Source organism: Pelophylax lessonae, assembly GCF_965119305.1.
Source record: "Pelophylax lessonae genome assembly, chromosome: 4".
Classification (NCBI taxonomy): Eukaryota; Metazoa; Chordata; class Amphibia; order Anura; family Ranidae; genus Pelophylax; species Pelophylax lessonae.
In genome coordinates, this window is record NC_138771.1 from 125,238,379 (window position 1) to 125,258,753 (window position 20,375).

The following is a 20,375-nucleotide window of genomic DNA, read 5'->3' on the forward strand; positions in this document are numbered from 1 at the left end:
AGAAAGCAAGCAAGAAAGTTGTTGATCAATTGGAAGACTTGACTCCAGAAGCTTGTCAGATATGTATAATATGAAGTAGGTTGCCCACTTGTCCGCAATTGCGCCAGCAATTAGAGGATTTGTTAGGGGAAAATGTTGCTAGTTTATATGGTGTATAGTGCCATCTGTGTGTGATTTTAAGCATCATTTCCCAGTGATTGTTACATTTAGAGAATTTATGTTGATTGGATAGCATTTTGCCACTGTTTTAAGGAATAAGATTTGTGCAATTCCATCTCCCATTTTAGCAGTGGTGGAATTTTTTCATATTGGCCTTATCCTGTAGTATATTATAAAAGATAGATATCCCTTTTCTTAAAGGTGTTTGTGAGTGGAGAGTGTTCCATGCTTCCGGTGAGATAGGTAGTGTAGGAATGGGATGTTTGGGCAAGAAGTGTAAAGTACGTATACAGATGAATCTGGTCTTTTTCAGAAGTCTTAATTCTTCCTTAAACTGTTTGATCTTATCACCACAAAGGACATTTTGTAGATTAAGTAGGTTTTTAAATTGAAGTGGTTTAGTGTACAGAAAAGGGTATTATAGTTTTTAACAATGGAATGGGGGGTATTTCCCTACGTGTTGGTGTTTTGTGAATGTTTCAGTATGTATCTCCATGCTGGCAACGATGCTGCCATAGGTGGCGACAGTGAGGTAGTATCCCACAGTCTCCACATTTCAAATATTAGGAACGAGGTGAGATCAGGTGTAGGTGATATCAAACTCAATATCCAACCATAGTGGTTCTACGTCTTTTGGGAACCAATTTTAATTGATCGAAGAGCGCAGCCCAATGGTAATCGTGTAAGTCTATCATTCCCATAACTCCCACAGGATTTGTGTTTGCCTAGGTTCGCTTAAGCACATCTTGGTTTCTTACCCTTCCATATGAAGTGGTTTAGCAAGCCGGTTAGGGATTTGAGGTAAGACTGGGGGACTAGGATAGGCAGCACCCTAAAGAGTAGTATATGATCTGAGGTAAAATTAACATTTTAAAGTCCAGAAGTCTACCTACCCAGGAGAGTTCCGTCTGTGAGATGAGTTGGAGATGGTTTTTAATCTTATGGAATAAGAGGTGTATAGTTGGTGCATATTAGAGAGACTGCTGAAGCCGTGAGGATGATGCCTAGATATGGAACACCTTGAGAGCTCCATGTGAAACAAGGCCTAAAAGAAAGCATCTCACTTACTGTGTATAAACCTGACAAGCCAAGTGTTGTCTGTCATATGGAAACAATCCATTAGCAGTGTAGCCACCAGGTCACTTTCACACACACCCGCTGAATGGACGGCTCTTTCCTCCGGTATGCTGGACTGTCGCCCGAGCCTCTCCCTCTGTTACTGCTGCTAATTGCGGGGTAGAAGTGCTCTTGTGTTGCCGGGGAAAACAGCCGATCTGGCGGAGCTCTCTAAGCCTCCATCTTAGAACTCAGACGCCACGCCCCTAGAACAGCACATACTGAAATCTTTGCCTGGTAGAAACCTTGCTGATACAGTATACCTACCTTGCGTCTTGTTGCGGTTTTCAGTCTTGCCATGGCGTATGACCTGTGACTTGAAACTTTCACAACCTCCCCTTAATAGCAGAGTTTGGATGTTCCTTAATCCGTATTAGGCCTCCTACACAGCTATTTGTTTTAGTTAATGATTGCGTTTCAACCTACATTTGAAATTGATGACCATTAGCACCTGCTTGGTGTAGTTGGTTAATCATAGACCATTACTCTGATCTTACAAATTCCCTGATTTTGTGGAAGTGTAAGAATTGATGCTGGTTTGAAGCCAAAGGGTAGTCCCACTAATTGATTTGATTTTCCTTGTTTTCTCACTTTGCATTTTTAAAATTCATAAAAATAAACCATTTAAAATTGTTTTTTGTAATGTTTTTCTGAAAGGATTCATACTTTACAGCATTTCTTCACACCTGCCTAAAACTTTTACACAGTACTGTAGATGTCAGAATGTTCTGTTGGTAATTCTGCTTACTGTTTTTGTATTTCTCAGAGGCAAAACTCCTGTGGCTCTTAAAATAATACGTAATGTGAAAAAGTACAGGGAGGCAGCTTTGCTAGAGATTAATGTCTTAAAGAAGATTCGAGAGCAAGACCAAGAAAATAAATAGTAAGAATTTTTTACAATCTTGTGAAGACCTTTTAATTTAAAAAATCTGCTTAGAATACCGAATGGTGATTTTGTTTAGGCTTCCAATCTATTTTTAAACTATTTTCTGAAGAGGTTAAACAAGCTTGATTAGATTTTATCAGTCAGCTCTTGACTTTACTATAAAAAGTGATCTGGGCAGTTGTAGCCCCACCTGATCACTTTAACGCGACCTACGGGTATCATGCACCTAAAAAAGTGCCTGTCGCCTGCCCAGAGTGATCAGAGGGGCCATCAGTGTTAAGTGGAAAAAAAAAAGTGTAAAATTATTACTAAAAAAACTAAAAGCACCTCTGTAACCCGTGTTTAGACACAGACAAATAAAACTTGCATGTATGTAAATGATTGGCCAACACATTGGGTATCGCTGGGCACACCGGAGTGAGAGAAATCCATTTTTGGTCCATGATGCTATACTATTAAGTGGTAGTCCTTTAAAGGGTCACCCATTGATAATTGGGTACCATTATCTATTTACTGGACATGGCATCATCCTTTTTTTTTTTTTTTATGAAATAATTGGGCTTCCAATTGTTTTTGTGCAGTAAAATCACGTTGGTGTATTCTGAGAATGTAGATTTGATAAACCGTTTTGCAAATATTGTATGTCAAAAAAATTACTGCAATTTTATTCTGCAGACCTCTGCATTCAGAAAGGCCTCTTTCACACGGCCGTTCGGTTTTTTTCTTCCACTCCGGTGCTTTTTTTTTTTTCACGGAGCGGATGACACGTGTCATCCACTCCTTATGTCCGTATATCATCCCATCCGTTTGCGGATGATATACGGACCTAATGTAAGTCTATGGGCATTGCGGATGTCAGCGGATGACACCGCTGACATCCGATTTTGCATCTGTTCTGTTTTTTAAACAGAACAAAAATAGGGTTCTGTTCCGTTCCAAAAAACGGAACAGAACTGAGAGGATGAAAATGTCCGTATATCATCCGCAAAAAAATAGGATGATATACGGACATGCGGAACGTCCGTGTGAAAGGGCCCAAAATCTATAATCTGGAATTTTAAAATAAATTTACAGTCAAAAATTGATATTCAATGTGTTCCTTTTTTGTCGGGCTAATAAGCGATTGTAAAATAAATGAGGCAAAGGAAGCCAGGTTCTGTCAAAGGGTGAATGTACCAATGGTACAAAACAGAATGTACAGGAAGGAAGGCCTTTTTATTATGCTTTGAGAACTTTCTTGAAGATGCACAAATCCCATAAAGTGTGGATATATGTTAAAGCTGTATGTGGTGTCATGGAACAGCTCAATGTCCGTGAACAGCCTCCGAGAGGAAGGGCACCTTAGTAATGCTGGCAGACAACTGGCTGCTCAGGGCTTGGGAGGATATCCGTGTAGAAAATGTTTTGTTGGCTTGTGAATCATCTGTGATATGAGTGTGTTGGTCACCATTTTTCCCCTCATGTTAGGCCTGCTCATTGTAGTATTTTTTTGTAAAGTGACTGAAATGCCTATCTTTTATTGACACTATAGCGATGGGTTGGGGAATGTTATGAACTTTTTAAAGCACGCAAGTTATTGTACAGCAATGCAATGTCATACTCTGTACAAAGGGCAGGTCTAACAACTGATCGGCAACAAGTATTTGCTGCACAGCTCAGACTTAAAGAGGAAGTAAACCCTCCTCTGACACTTTTAACTATAGGTAAGCCTATATTAAGGCTTACCTATAGGTACTGTAAATATCTCCTAAAAATGTACTGTTTAGGAGATATTTACCTTACATGCAGCCAGTGACGTCACTGGCGCATGCGCTCTGAAGGAACGGCCGCTAGTGCCGTTTCTTCAGAGCCCCGTGCCCTGACTGTCGGCTCCTGCACGCGTGTGCGGGAGTGACGTCACCGCGGCTCCAGTCAATCAGATGGTGCGATCCCGGAAGACGGGCGACTGGACATGTCGCCCGTCATACAGGTAAGCGGGCGGCACAGCGGGGGCTCGTTCTAAGGTATTTCAGAATGAGCTAGTATGCGATGCATACTACCTCGTTATGTGTTTCTCTTACAGGTTGCAAAAAAAAAAAAAAAAATTGTATGGCTTTACCTCTTTAAAGGCCCAGACTAGACGAAATTAAATGGATATATCTTTGGAAAAAAAAAAAAAAATAAATATATATATATATATATATATATATATATATATATATATATATATATATATATATATATATATATAATTTATTTGTGTGTGTGTGTAATATATAGTGAAGATATAAAAAGCATAAATAATAATAAATCCTAATAGACTGACCACCCATTAAACCTATCCAAAAATAAAAGAAGAAAGGACTCTAGAAAATTATTTTAAAAATGTAGAAAAAAAAAAGCTTCAAAAGGGTGGCACTGAGTCTAGCAAGCAAGCTTGCTGCTGATATGCCAAAAATAAAGAGACCGAAGAAGGAAAGTTGGGTCTGGGGAACTGAACACAGGGGGGGATACACAAGGGTATGTAGTGCAGCACACTGCAATCCACTGTATATTAAGGCACCCCTCCGGACAGATTTGTCAGTTCACTCTGACCAGTTCCAACACAGACCATTTTGTTGCTGGGAATCCATGTTTTAAACCCCCCCCCCTCTTGGATATCTTTTCCGTTGGTTCATTTTATAAGAAAAACTCTGCTCCTTTTACAGGAAAGTGCATCAATTTATTTTACAGCTGATCAGGCGAGTATAAAGTTGAGGAGACTTAAGGCAGGAAAATCAGCAGGCCATGATGGAATTGGCCCCTGGCTGCTTAGGGCATGTGCAGACCAGCTGGGGGGAGTGTCCTTCAGCTGGTCTTTAACCTGAGCCGGAGTCTACAAAAGGTTCCTGTGTTGTGGAAGACGTCCTATCTTGTCCCTGTGCCAAAGATACCACATCCTTGTGGCTCCAAGGATTATAGACCAGTGGCTTTGACCTCCCACTTCATGAAGACCTTAGAGCGACTTGTTTTAGATCAGTTATGACCCATGGTTAGTAAATGTTTTGACCCCCTTGGTGTTTGCATACCAGCCAAGACTGGGGGTTGAGGATGCTATCATTTTCATGCTAAATCGCATGTATGCACACCTGGATAAGCCAGCAAGCACTGAGGGTCGTGTTTTTTTACTTCTCTAGTGCTTTTGATACAATCAGGCCAGATCTATTGGGCAAGAAGCGAACAGCAATACGGGTTGATGTTTTCCCTTGTGTCATGGATTGTAGATTACCTGACAGGAAGACCGCAGTATGTGCACTTGCAAGACAGTGTGTCAGAGTGATCATCAATATTGGGGTTCCATAGTGGACAGTTCTCTATCCCTTTCTTTTTACTGTCTATACCACAGATTTCAGCTACCAGACAGTCTTGCCATCGCCACAAGTTTTCTAATGACTCTGTGGTAGTGTGATGTATCAGGGATGAGAAAGGGTATAGAACTGTGTTGGGAGAACTTTGTCACATGGTGTGAGGATAATCATCTGTATCTAAATGTGACAAAGGAGCTGGTTGTGGATTTCAGAAAGCGGAAGCCACCAGTGATCCCAATCTCCATTCAAGGGTGGATGCGGAGGAAGTAGAGTTACAAGTATCTGGGGTTGCACATAGATAATAAGCTGGACTGAAGCAAGGACACTGAGGTGCTCTATAGGAAGGGCCAGAGCCACTTCTACTTTTTGAGGAGACTGAGGTCCTTCAACATCTGCCCAAGGATGCTGAAGATGTTTTATGAGTCTGTGGTGGTCAGCATTCTCCTGTATGCAGTGGCATGCTGGGGAAGCAGGCTTAGGGTGACTCAATAAACTGATTTGCAAGGCCAGTGATGTTTTTGGATTGGAATTGGAGTCTGTAACCACTCCCCCGCCCCTCCCCCCCCCCCCCCCCCAGGAAGTTCTTGTATGTCCTTGGATTTCAGTGGATATACTGGGATGATATCTGCACCTACAGACATCCCGGTACCATTCTTTTCGCCCGACGATTCTCTATAATGCAGTTGTGATCTGAGTAGCTAATTAGCCACTAGATCACTTCTGTGAGTGGCAGAAAGGGGCTCCACCCCCCTCCAGCCCCCTCTCCCGGGCTCTTCAGTCCCATCGTGGAGGTCAGGAGCAATGGCTGCCCTGTACAGAGAGAGCAGAACTAATGACGTTCCCCCCTCTATGTAACCTTGGAAACCAACAGTGACCAATAATTTGTCCCTTCCAGTTCTGCCCCTTTGTTTGCCTGGCCGCTAGTGGCCAGGAAAGCACCCGATCTGACAGATACGTGTCTGATCGGCTGTATGGGGGGCCAGAGCAGTGATTTGGAGTCTAATAGACCCCAAATCTCTCCATAAAGAGGACCTTTCATGGCCCATGCTGTCACAAGGGATGAACAACATAGCAATAAAGTTATTACAAAAAATGTGGGAAAAAAAATTGTTAGTGTGTATGTGTGTGTATATATATATGTATGTATGTATGTGTGTGTGTGTGTATGTATGCATGTATATGTGTGTATGTATATGTGTGTATATGTGTGTATATATATATATATATATATATATATATATATATATATATATATATATATATATATATCTCCGTTCAAAGGTTTGGGGGTCACTTAGAAATGTCCTTATTTGTGAAAGAAAAGCACATTTTTTTTTTCAATGAAGATAACATTAAATTAATCAGAAATACAGTCTAGACATTGTTAATGTAGTAAATGACTATTCTAGCTGGAAACGGCTGATTTTTAATGGAATATCTACATAGGTGCACAGAGGCCCATTTCCAGCAACCATCACTCCTGTGTTCTAATGATACATTGTGTTAGCTAATCGTGTTTAAAAGGCTAATTGATGATTACAAAACCCTTGTGCAATTATGTTTGCATTGCTGAAAACTGTTGTGCTGATTAGAGAAGCTATAAAATTGGCCTTCCTTTGAGCTAGTTGAGTATCTAGAGCAGTGGTTCTCAACTCCAGTCCTCAGGACCCACTAACAGGCCAGGTTTGCAAGATAACTGAAATACATCACAGGTGATATAATTTGCTGCTCAGTGATTGCAGTACTCTAGTCTGCATCTCCCCAAGTACTTAAAATCTGGCCTGTTAGTGGGTCCTGAGGACTGGTGTTGAGAACCACTGATCTAGAGCATCAGCATTTGTGGGTTCGATTATACTCTCAAAATGGCCAGAAAAGAGAACTTTCTTCTGAAGCTCGACAGTCTATCCTTGTTCGGAGAAATGAAGGCTATTCCATGCGAGAAATTGCCAAGACACTGAAGATTTCCTACAACGGTGTGTACTACCCTCTTCAGAGAACAGCACAAAGGGGCTCTAAGCAGAATAAAAAGAGAAGTGGGAGGCCCCCTGTGCATAACTAAGCAAGAGGACAAGTACATTAGTCTCTAGTTTGAGAAATAGACGCCTCACAGGTCCTCAACTGGCAGCTTCATTAAATGGTACCCGCAAAGCTTGATCCACGATGATCAAGTGGGTTTTGTTACTGCCCGTGAGGCTCGGGACAATACCGCTAAGGCGATTGATCTCATCCATTATGCTAGTAGCCGCCGAATCCCTATGCTGGTCCTTTTGACGGACGCCGAAAAGGCGTCCGATCGGGTGAGCTGGGACTTTTCTTTTGGCTACCATGGAGCATGTGGGCCTGGGAGAGCGCCAGTTATCCTGGATCAAGGCCATCTACTCCAGGCCTTCGGCTAGGGTGAAGGTTAACGGGTCTCTGTCGGACTCCCTCGACATAACAAATGGCACTCGACCGGGGTGCCCCCTTTCCCCGTTGATTTTTGTTCTCGCTCTAGAACCTTTTTTGAGGACGGTGAGGGCGAATGCGGACGTAGCCGGACTGTCGGTGAGTGCCAGTGAGTCACCTAAAGTGGCGGCATACGCGGACGATCTACTTTTCTTCCTGACACAACCTCTCACTTCCCTTCCGAATCTCTTGCGAGAATTTCGGTTTTGAGTAATTGTCATTTTATAAAATCAACCAATCGAAATCTAAGGCGCTAGCGGTTGGTCTGCCAGCTTCTTTGTCGGCTCTTAGGGCTGACTTTCCTTTTAAATGGGGCCTGTCTCATATCAAGTACCTGGGGATATCTCTCCCGAGTTGCCCAGAGAAAGTCTTCGAATGTAATTTCCCACCTCTTTTGACTCGTATCAAGCAGGATCTAGAAGGGTGGCGCCAAGGGACTTTTTTCTGGTTTGGACGCTGCAATATTATAAAGATGAACATCATGCCCCGCCTCTTGTATGTGCTCCAAGCACTGCCCATCAAGGTCCCGTCCTCCTTCCTCAGAAGGGTGAACCGGGTGTTTCGGGAGTTCCTGTGGCTTAAGGGTTCCCCCCGCTTGGCGCGTCGGGTGCTCCGGATGCCTAAATTAAGTGGGGGAATGGCAATGCCAGATGCAGTCCTCTACTATTAAGGCATGTCATCTATCTCGCATTGTCGACTGGTACCGCCATGGTCCCATGAAGCAGTGGGTCCGCCTGGAACGTTTGTCCGTAGGGACTCCCCTAGAATCCGCCCTTTGGAGCCCAGACCCTGTACCCAGGGAATTGGATGCCCACCCGACCATAGGCTCCACGCTGGCAGTGGGAAGGCGTCTGTGCCACAACGGCCAGTTGGCGTCCTTTTCTTCGCCTCTCCTCCCGGTGATTGATAGCCCGGACTTCCTGCCCGGGGTAGATCAGCCCGGTTTTAGATCTCTGAGGACCGCCGGGGTTCACCAGGTTCGACACTTTGTGAGGGCTGGGGCTTGGATTTCGTGCTCCCATATGAACTCCACGGCACCCTTTACCTCTCTGTCCTTTTGGCAACGGATCCAGCTTGCTCATTTTCTACAAGCTCTTCCTTCGGCGTCTGTTTTCGAGAAGGCTCACGTATTTCGAAGATTTGTGCTCTGACACCTCACCTCTACGCCACACGGTCTCCCTGGTCTACCGGGCTTTGGCCTCACCGGACGAATCTTTCCGTCCCCCATTTATTGCCAAATGGGAAAGGGACTTGAACGTATCTTTCACGGACCATCAGGTCGAGAGGATATTATTCTTCACGTACCAGACCTCCCGCTGCTCGCGGTATCAGGAGGTGGGTTATAAGTGTTTAACCCGCTGGCACTATACCCCAGTTAGACTTCATCGAATGTTTCCGACCTGCCCAGATGTTTGTTGGAGGTGTGGGGAAGAGGTTGGAACCTACCTACACGTTTTCTGGTCATGTCCGCGTCTACAATCCTGGACGGAGGTCCTACGCATTGCCCAAAAAAAAAAAAAAGACCATCCCCTGACCCTGGACCCAGCCCTCTTCCTCCTTCATCATCATGAATATCCGAGGGCGTCCTATCGGAAATCAATTCTGCCGCTTCTGTTCACGGCGGCTAAAAGCTGCATCCCCCCGCTCCTGGAAGCAGACGCAGCCTCCTACGGTAGCTATGTGGCTCCGCAAGGTTTCCTGCCTCAATGATATGGAAGATCTAGTAGCCACTGAGCACGGTACACGAGACAAGTTCCTGAAACGCTGGTTCTACTGGCATGAATTTAAGTATACTTCAGAATACACGGAGTTGCTTACCCCCCCGCTGATGATCGCGGGGCGGGGGTTGGCCGCCCCCCCCCCCCCCTTCTTCTTCTTCTTCTTTTTCTTTTTCTTTTTCTTTTTCTTTTTCTTTTTCTTTTTCTTTTTCTTTTTCTTTTTCTTTTTCTATTTCTCCTCCTTCTTTCCCTCGACTCTAGGCATACAATCTATATTTCTCTAGCGCTCATTGACAGACGTAGTCCTCGGTGATACACCACCTTCGGGTTATGTTGCCTCCACAGGAGCAGGACTAGACAGGAAATTAAAAAGCTCTGGCCACACCCTAGGGGCAGTCCCAGAGGGTATATCCTCTCTCTCTCTGCCTCAGCAAATCAGTTATTTTCTGTCTAGTTAGGAGTAAGGACCTAGATACCTTGCTGGGATCTTAGGTCCTGGCAAGATTTTTTTCTTAAAGGATTTTTTAGACAGCTTTTTTTCTCCAGTGTTCCTGTGAGATCTTCAAGCAAGAAAGCTGAACTGGGCGACGGGCTGGATGTTGAGATCCGGTTGTCACCCCAGTTCAGCCTACGAGCGCGTGCAGGCCATAGCTCCGCGCTGGGTCGGCCGCGACAAAGTCCCATTAAAGGACTGACCCCGCGAGTTAAACGTCTCGCTGAAACGCCAAAGACCATGAGTCACGGCGTCCATATCGGTCGACAGCCCTCCCGCCCCGGTGGAGAGGGGTACTGTCAGGAGTTGGTGCCCGCCTGGTTCCGGTATGGTGAGTAGTATGTTCCCCCTTTTCCCCTGACGGGTCTTGTGGTGAACGCGGGCCCCTCTCTGTATGGTAAGATAGAGTCCCTCTCTATCCTATAAATGACACAGATCCTCCTACTTTGAGTGTGATTTTATGTGCAAAAAGCCAGGAGGCTTGGTTTGGGAGCTAACAATCTAATTGTATACATGTTAAAAAGATTATAATCTGTGGCATTCTGGGAATCTTACGGTGATAAGAATAAGCTACCTACCAGTCAGAAGCCACGGACATGTAGACTGCCTTCCTAATCAGATCTCCAGCTATTAGCAGACCTCCCGAATGGCCATGCGGTCCGCCAGGGCCGGTACCGCCAACCACGCCAAATCCCCATGCAGAGAGAGTGTTGTGTGCCCTGCAGCACACCGCTATTCAGTACAGGCCGCCGCCATTTTTTTTGCTGGATCGCACGAGCCGCCATTTTGGCGTAGCCTCGTGTTTCCAGCATGGGGGCGGCCATGTTTGAGGTGATCCAAACACCTCGTGGAGCTAGGGGAGGCGCCGGAAGGCGTGCAGAGGGGCGGAGCCGCCTCCTTTCTTCCTGGGCAGCCAGCCAAAAGACTTCCTGTTTGTCAAGACAGCGCTGTAACCTGTTGCAGTTAAACTCTGAGCATCAAGTGGTGAGCCTGGGGGTCTATCTCTCTCTCTCTCTCTCTCTCGATCGATAGGGATCCCTAGCAGGTAACACTAAGGGGCTTTTTGTGGCGCTGGGGGTCTGGGAAAAAAAAAAAAAAAAAAGTTTTTTATTTTTGAATTATATTATCCAGGAAGTGACTGGAATTATCATGGACCCTGCCACACATATTCCCCCACCTGTTTCCCTCGAGGGGGCCACGGGACCCGCCGGTGCACAGAGTGTAGAGTCATTTACAGCAATTTTGGAGTCTATGGTGGCTCGGGTGGAGGCGGCCTGTCAGGGACGGGGGTCAAGGAAGCGACCCCCGCCTACCCCTATACTATCTGACACCTCTGACTCTGATTCAGAGATGGTCACTGCAGTTGCAGGTTCCTCTGCAAAGGCTGTTATCCCAGGTAAAGCCCCCTCAGACAGTGAGGAGGACGCTTCTTCTCCTGCTATAATTCAGGAAGAAGCATTGGTGGACGCACTAGTTGTGGCAGTGCAGGAAACCTTAAAACTTGAGGCTTTACCGGCAGAGGCAACTGAAACAGAGATTCCTTTTGGTACTAATAAGCCCATCAAAACGGTGAAGGTTTTTCCTGTACCCAAATGTTTCGGTAATCAGATTAAAGGAGAATGGGAGCATTCTAAACGTACCTTTACTATTTCCAAGCGTATTGCTAGACGCTATCCGTTTGAGGAATCCATCATTAAGAAATGGACGGTACCACCAGTGGTGGATCCACCTATTTCCAGGCTGAATAAAGCCACGGGTTATCCCAGTGGAGGACACTTCGTCCTTTAAGGATCTGGTGGATCAAAAGATGGAAGCAGAGTCCCGCACCATCTTCTCTCTGATAGGGTCAGCATTTAGACCAGTAATTGTTATTGGTCTAGTTTCCCAGACACTTACGGAATGGGCGAAAATGGTACGCCAAGACCTTAGGGGAAAAGATATTCCCCAGGAGACATCTGATTTGATGGAACAGATTATACAAGGGCTACAGTTTATCTGTGACGCAGCCTTGGACACTACTCCCTTATTAGGGCATGCATCTATGTCAGCGGTGATCCTCAGACGTGTGCTGTGGTTAAAATGCTGGTCAGCTGACCTAGGTTCCAAAAAGGCCTTGACAAATCTCCCTTTTCAGGGGAATCGTCTATTTGGGGCCAACCTAGATGAAATCATCAAGGATGCCACTGGGGGCAAGAGCACTTTTTTGCCACAGGCTGCTAAAGCTAAGGGACCTCGCAACAAGCGAGGACCTTTCTTTACCGCCCATAAAGGGCGCCCGGCTGGTACTAGCGGGAAAGGCAAGACTCCTCCAGGAGGGTTCAAGAAGGGCTGGTCGGACAAGCAGAGGACCAACCCAGCCAAACCCGAAGCAAAGGAGTACACAGCCTGAAGGTGCGCCCCCACCCGGTTTCAGGGTGGGGGGACGTTTTCACCGGTATTCAGGACATTAGATCGAGCTTCAACCACTACTACCGGTGCGATTCTTCCCTTCCAACATTTAAGTACTACAGGAAGCGGTAGTTACCGTTCCCTGAATAGATCTTTTCCTTTACCTTTTCCTAAGATTAGTCCCTATACCTCACAGGAATCGGATCTGGTTGACCAGAAAGGCCAAGTAGCCTCTAGTCGGGTGACTTCGGTCCCTGAGGTTCAACCAGAAAAGATCACCCTTCCTGATATCAATCAGGTATCTGATAAATGTGTGGGAACAGAAAACGACCAGACTTTCTCGGATGGTCGGGGCCAGATACCTCTAGGGACGCCTGGTTCAGATTCTATCAGCGCCAGTGGTCCTAGAAATTCTAGGCTGGCCTCCTCAAGCCGGCCTGGCCGACTTGGACATGCTAGTCGCAGACGTTCCGTGGGAACTTCGTCTCAGGGAGTGTCTGTGGTCTCAAGGACCAATTTACCATCATGCTTTACAGTCGCTGGGTTTAATGGCCTGGCCATTGAGACCCAAGTACTGAAGGACAGAGGTTTGTCTACTTCAGTCATTCCTACCCTTATTAAAGCAAGGAAAGCGACTTCCAGCAAGGTCTATTATCACACATGGAACACTTATATTGCGTGGTGCGAATCTTTAGGATTTCCTCCACGTACCTATTCGGTGACTCGAATATTGGCCTTTTTGCAACAAGGGGTTGAGCAGAAGCTAGCCTTGAGCACCATCAAGGGTCAAGTTTCAGCATTAGCAATCTTCTTTCAGAAACCTTTAGCTACCAAGTCCTTGGTGCGGAATTTCATCCAGGGGGTGCGGCACCTGGCTCCTCCAGTCCGCGCGCCCTTACCGCCCTGGGATCTTAATTTGGTTTTGTCGGTTCTACAGAAACCTCCCTTTGAAAACATCAGGGAGATTCCCTTGCTTACTTTATCCCAGAAGGTGGCCTTCTTGGTGGCTATTACTTCTGCTCGCAGGGTGTCAGAACTGGCTGCATTATCATGCCAGTCCCCATACCTAGTGATTCATAGGGATAAGGTAGTACTTCATCCTAAGCCATCTTTTCTTCCTAAGGTGGTTTCAGATTTTCATCTGAATGAAGATATTGTACTACCTTCCTTGTGTCCTCAGCCCAAGCATCATCGGGAACATGCGTTGCATTCCTTAGATGTGGTTCGGGCAATCAGGGTAGACCTGAAAGCTACGGAATCATTCCGTAAGACGGATTCACTTTTTGTGATCACGGATGGCCCCAGAAAGGGTTTGCCTGCATCTGCCGCGACCATTGCCAAATGGATTAGACAAACGGTGGTACAGGCTTTATTCTATTAAGGGTCAGAGTCCTCCGTTCCCTGTTAGGGCGCACTCCACTCGAGCGCTCAGTACTTCCTGGGCCTTTCGCCATCAGGCGTCAGTGGTCCAGGTATGTAAGGCGGCCACCTGGTCGTCGGTACATACCTTTACAAAATTCTATAAAATTGATGTGACTGCATCGGCGGATGCCTCATTTGGCCGCAAGGTTTTGCAGGCCGCAATTTGAGGAGACCGGTGGTCTACCTCGAGGGTTTTTTTCTGTTAGAAAAATTTTTTTTTTTTTTTTTTTTCACTTTTTTGTTGAGTCTCATCATTAAGGATGAGCATTGTAAACTTCTAGTTGGCACCGGTTGGGCCTTCTAGATTGGGATTTGATTTCCATTTTCCCACCCCTCATTTGTGATACTGCTCTTGGACGTCCCGAAGGTGGTGTATCACCGAGGACTACGTCTGTCAATGAGCGCTAGAGAAAAATGGATTTTTGTAAAATCTTACCGTAAAATCCTTTTCTCTTAGCTCATTGACAGACGTAGTCCCCGCCCCCTCTGTTTTTGAGTTGGGTTGGGTTAAAATCTCTAAAGACTGCTTTTTCACATAACTGATTTGCTGAGGCAGAGAGAGAGAGGATATACCCTCTGGGACTGCCCCTAGGGTGTGGCCAGAGCTTTTTAATTTCCTGTCTAGTCCTGCTCCTGTGGAGGCAACATAACCCGAAGGTGGTGTATCACCGAGGACTACGTCTGTCAATGAGCTAAGAGAAAAGGATTTTACGGTAAGATTTTACAAAAATCCATTTATTTCTTCAGCCTCTTTACCGCTTCTAGGAATTGGCTATTATATTATTGGCTCCTAATCGGGTTGTTTAGTCAGTTTCCTGGAATGATGCAGTGCGACACCCCACTGAGGGACGTACCGCCAGTGAGCCCTCTGGTGTCTGCCGGGGCGCTTTGGGGGGGCCTCCCTTCCCCGGTAGCCGGCCATGAGATGGATGCCGGTGGGGGGGGGTCTCCCTGAATGTGTCCTAAGAATTTATCTGTTCACTATTCAGCTCTAAAATGTTAGGCCGTTGGCTTCACGGAGGGTTTACATTATGCATTTGATGTGCTCTATAGATTTAGTGCTATGTTGGTACCTTTTGAAATGCTGTCTGAATTGTCTATAATTTATCAGCTCACTATACCTGTAATTTGGTCGTACCTGTTGTTGGTATGTGGTATGCTTGTATGTTTCTTTCTTAATAAAGAATTTTGAAAAAAAATGGTACCCGCAAAACACCAGTCTCAACGTCCACAGTAAATGGGCGACTCCAGGATGCCGGCCTTCTAGTCAAGAGTGTCAAAGAAAAAGCCATATCTGAGACTGGCCAATAAACTGTCACCTTTGCTATTTAAAATATTAGAATTTTTTGAGCAGAAGCACTTTGGGTTTGATCATCACATCCATAGCGCAGAGACACCTTTTTTTGTTTACTTTTTTGTTTATTTGTGCGATAAGTGCTTAATCGTTAAATCATAATTGAACAATTGTGAAGGGTTCCTTCCAAAAATTGTGAACTATGTAGATAAATAAATGAATAACTAAATGTAATAAAACCTAGATGGGACAATAGTAAATTAAACAGTGCAACTTCATGCGATTAGGTGCTAAATCACTGAAGCATATATGGAATCAAATTTGAAGAGTCCTTTCCAAAAATGAATAGCCCCAATCACCAGTGATGGATTGTGATTCGAACATATAATAGCGGCTTGTCAAGTGCATCGCTTCTACTCTCCTGACCCCCAAAGGGTGGGTGCTCACCTCACTGAATGTGACCTTGCAATTAAGCTTGGTCCAAATATGCAGATATACCCTCACGGGTTGTCATGTACAATCTCCTTTGTTCTTGTTCGAAACCAGACTCCCAATATGGGGTGTATAACATCAGCTGTTCGCTTGTTTAGGGGAAAAAAACATGCATTCATAGTGCAAATAACATCTGATAAAAATGACTTTATTAAAATAATGAATTCCACTCACATGCTATGGTTGCTAGAGTGCACCACTCTATTCATGGAGAGTATGTTCAAATGGCATGGGGGATCCCCCTAAGGAAGGCACGTAGTCCCTTGTCGTCAATTGTAGGGGAGGGGCCAGACGAGCATTGGATCGTACAGAAACGGGTGCATGCTCGGCCATCCGTCATCCTATGCCATTTGAACTTACTCTGCATGAATAGTGGTGCACTCTAGCACCCATAGCATGTGAGTGGAATTCATTATTTTAATAAAGTCGTTTTCATAAGATGTTTGCACTATGGATGTCTGTTTTATCTCCTACACGAGAGAACAGCTGATGTTATACACCTAATATTGGGAGTCTGGTTCGAACAAGGAACAAAGGAGATTGTACATCACAACCCTGAGAGGGTATATCTGTATATTTGGACCAAGCTTAATTGCAAGGTCACATTCAGTGAGGTAAGTACCCACCCTTTGGGGGTCACGAGAGTGGAGGTGACTCACTTGACAAGCCGCTATTATATTTTTGTATCACAATCCATCACTGGTGATTGGGACAGTCTTGATTAGTCATTTTTGGAAAGGACTCTTCACATTTGATTTCATATATGCTGCAGTGATTTAGCGCCTAATAGGCTTGTGACGGTATCAGATTTTCATGCTGCGATTAATTGATTAAGGTTTTGCCACGGTATACGGTATTATCACGGTATTCTATTATTAAATTTAAATTATTAAATTTCCACCTCACTTCAATTTCATTGCTGAATTTAGGGGCTTTGGTTCACTTTTGCACATTATTATATAGTCAGTCAGTACAGACTCTGTGAACCAGGCCTAAAATAGGTCATCAAGCAGTGTCTGGCCTAACTGGTGATAACTGGTCCTGGCGCTCGGCTCCGATCCGATGGCCTGGTCATTAAGAGGGCAAATCCTTGTGGTCAAGAAGTGGTTAAACCTGAAGGAGGTGTTGTTTATAAATTACATTACTATTGCTTTAGGCCTGGTTCACATGTATGCGGGTTGGCGGTTCACATGTATGCGGGTTGGCGGCCCACATTTGCACAGGCATAGCAGCCCATTGATTTGAGCGGGCTGCTATGCCCTAATTTTCCGCAGAAAAAAGGTGCATGCAGTATTTTTTTTTAAATTCAGTGGCCTTGAAATCCATCCTGCTTTTGCACCATGCGACTAACCTGCAGTTCCTGCTCTGGCAAGCTTTCTGCATTTTTTGTATACGTGGGCACGGCATTTAAAAACAGTTTGCGTGTGCAGCAACGGCAGGTAAGTCGCATGGTGCAAAAGAAGGATGGATTTCATGGCCCCTGCATTTTTTTTAAATTCTGCATGCACCTTTTTTCAGCTGAAAACGCAGGCATAGCAGCTCAAGCCCATTCACATCAATGGGCTGCTATGCCTGTGCAAATGTGGGCCCCCAACCCGCATACATGTGAACCAGGCCTAAAGCAATAGTAAAGTCATTAATTGGTTAAACCTACAGGAGGACCGGTGTTTTTATCTATTAATGACTTTACTATTGCTTTAGGCCTGGTTCACATGTATGCGGGTTGGTGGTTCACATGTATGCGGGTTGGCGGTTCACATGTATGCGGGTTGGGGGCCCACATTTGCACAGGCATAGCAGCCCATTGATGTGAATGGGCTTGAGCTGCTATGCCTGCGTTTTCAGCTGAAAAAAGGTGCATGCAGAATTTAAAAATATGCAGTGGCCATGAAATCCATCCTTTTGCACCATGCGACTTACCTGCCGTTGCTGCACACGCAAACTGTTTATTTTTAAATGCCGTGCCCACGTATACAAAAAATGCAGAAAGCTTGCCAGAGCAGGAACTGCAGGTTAGTCGCATGGTGCAAAAGCAGGATGGATTTCAAGGCCACTGAATTTTAAAAAAATGCTGCATGCACCTTTTTTCTGTGGAAAATGAGGGCATAGCAGCCCGTTCAAATCAATGGGCTGCTATGCCTGTGCAAATGTGGGCCGCCAACCCGCATACATGTGAACCACCAACCCGCATACATGTGAACCAGGCCTAAAGCAATAGTAAAGTCATTAATAGATAAAAACACCGGTCCTCCTGTAGGTTTAACCACTTCTGGATCGCAAGGATTTGCCCCTTTAAAGACCAGGCCATCGGATCAGAGCGCCAGGACCAGTCATCACCAGGTAGGCCAGACACTGCTTGATGGCTATATAATAATGTAATGTGGGCTGCTATGCGTGTGTGTGTGTGTGTGTGTATATTAGACCTGCACGATTCTGGCCAAAATGAGAATCGCGATTTTTTAGCTTGGAATAAAGATCACGATTCTCTCACGATTCTCTGTGTAACAAAAAAAAATAATTGGGATAACTTTACTGTTACGTTTTTTTTTTTTTTTTTTTATTCATTAAAGTCTAATCATTGCGTTTGAAAGACTGCTGCGCAAATACAGTGTGACATAAAATATTACAACAATCGCCATTTTATTCTGTAGGGTCTCTGCTAAAAAAATATATAAAATGTTTGGGGGTTCTAAGTACTTTTCTAGCAAAAAAAAAAACTGATTTTAACTTGCAAGCAACAAGTGTCAGAAAAAGATCCAGTCTTTAAGAGGTTAAACTTCCTTTCTCCCTGGCAGAGGGAAGGAAAAGATACAAATGTAATCATTTTTGTTTATAGTTAGGAGACTTTAATGCTGATAGGCATTAGCTGTGTGAGTGAATGAGTCATCCAGCTCACTGAAATGTATCAATTCACAAGTCAGGCAGACTTGACAGAGAAACTCGGTATTTTAAAAATGCCACAATAACAATACCGTGGCTATGCAATACCGCGATATATCGAATTACCGAAAACCGGCATATGTCTAGCGCCTAATCGCATGAAGTTGCATTGTTTGATTTACTATTGTCCCATCTATGTTTTAATAATTAAGTTTATTCATTTATCTATATATTTCACTTCGTTCACAATTTTTGGAAGGAACCCTTCACAATTGTTTTCATATATGCTTTAGCGATTGAGCACAAATTTGCATTGTTTGACATTTTTGTCCCATCTATGATTTATTTTATTTCTCAGTTCACAATTTCATGTTCACCTTTAGGCACACTGCGCAGCACTTTCTATAATATATTCACTTTTTCACACTCAGTGATTAGTGCTCACAGGATCCCCTATTGCATGATTTATGGAGCGCTGTGTCCATCGAACGAAAGCGAAAATTAGATTTTTGTACATACCGTAAAATCCATTTCTCTGAGTTCGACGGACACAGATCTTGTCATTCTTGACCATTGGGTTATACTGCCCCCTAAAGGAGTAGGACACTAGGCAGAAAAAAACCTTCTGGTTACACCCATGGGCAGTCCCAGGGGGTATACTCCTCCCTGCTATAGTCACTCAGTTTTGCTACAAGCAGTGTTAGGAGAATTATAACTCCAGAGGGGTGACAGGATCTGTGTCCATCAATGAACATCCGAGAAATTAATTTTACAGTATGTCAAAAATCGTTTTTTAACACACACCGTCCCACCATGCTTGCACACAAATGCGAATTCATACGTTACTCCCGCACGCATATGTAAATGGTGATCGCACCACACGTGAGGTATTGTCACGAACGTCAAAGTGAGAGCAATAATTCTAGCACCTGACCTTCTGTGCAACTTTAAACTGGTAACCTGTAAAGGTGTTTAAAGCATCGCCTATGGAGATTTTTAAGAGCCGTAGTTTGCCGCCATTCCACGGGCAGATGCAATTTTAAAGCGTGACATGTTGGGTATCTATCTGCGCAAATACCATGTGACATAAAAAATTGCAACACACACCATTATATTCTATAGGTTCTCTGCTAAATAAAATATATAAGTATGTGTATATATATATATATATATATATAATATAGTGTGTATATATGTATGTACAGTGCCTTGCGAAAGTATTCAGCCCCCTTGAACTTTGCGACCTTTTGCCACATTTCAGGCTTCAAACATAAAGATATAGAACTATAATTTTTTTGTGAAGAATCAATAAGTGGGACACAATCATGAAGTGGAACGAAATTTATTGGATATTTCAAACTTTTTTAACAAATAAAAAACTGAAAAATTGGGCGTGCAAAATTATTATTCAGCCCCCTTAAGTTAATATTTGTAGCGCGACCTTTTGCTGCGATTACAGCTGTAAGTCGCTTGGGGTATGTGTCTATCCGTTTTGCACATCGAGATTTTTGCCCATTCCTCCTTGCAAAACAGCTCAAGCTCAGTAAGGTTGGATGGAACAGCAGTTTTCAGTTCTTTCCACAGATTCTTGTTTGGATTCAGGTCTGGACTTTGACTTGGCCATTCTAACACCTGGCTATGTTTATTTGTGAACCATTCCATTGTAGATGTTGCTTTATGTTTTGGATCATTGTCTTGTTGGAAGACAAATCTCCGTCCCAGTCTCAGGTCTTTTGCAGACTCCATCAGGTTTTCT

At 44.3% G+C, this 20,375-nt stretch overlaps 1 protein-coding gene across 1 annotated transcript in view; it reads left to right on the top strand.

The window, feature by feature from the left end:
* The window catches only part of CLK3 (CDC like kinase 3), a 123,069-nt gene that overhangs the window by 36,949 nt on the left and 65,745 nt on the right, over positions 1–20,375 (top strand). The window contains exon 7 of the mRNA XM_082252841.1: positions 2,042–2,158. Within this exon, the coding sequence (XP_082108967.1) occupies positions 2,042–2,158 (117 nt within the window). The remainder of the gene's footprint in view (positions 1–2,041; positions 2,159–20,375) is intronic.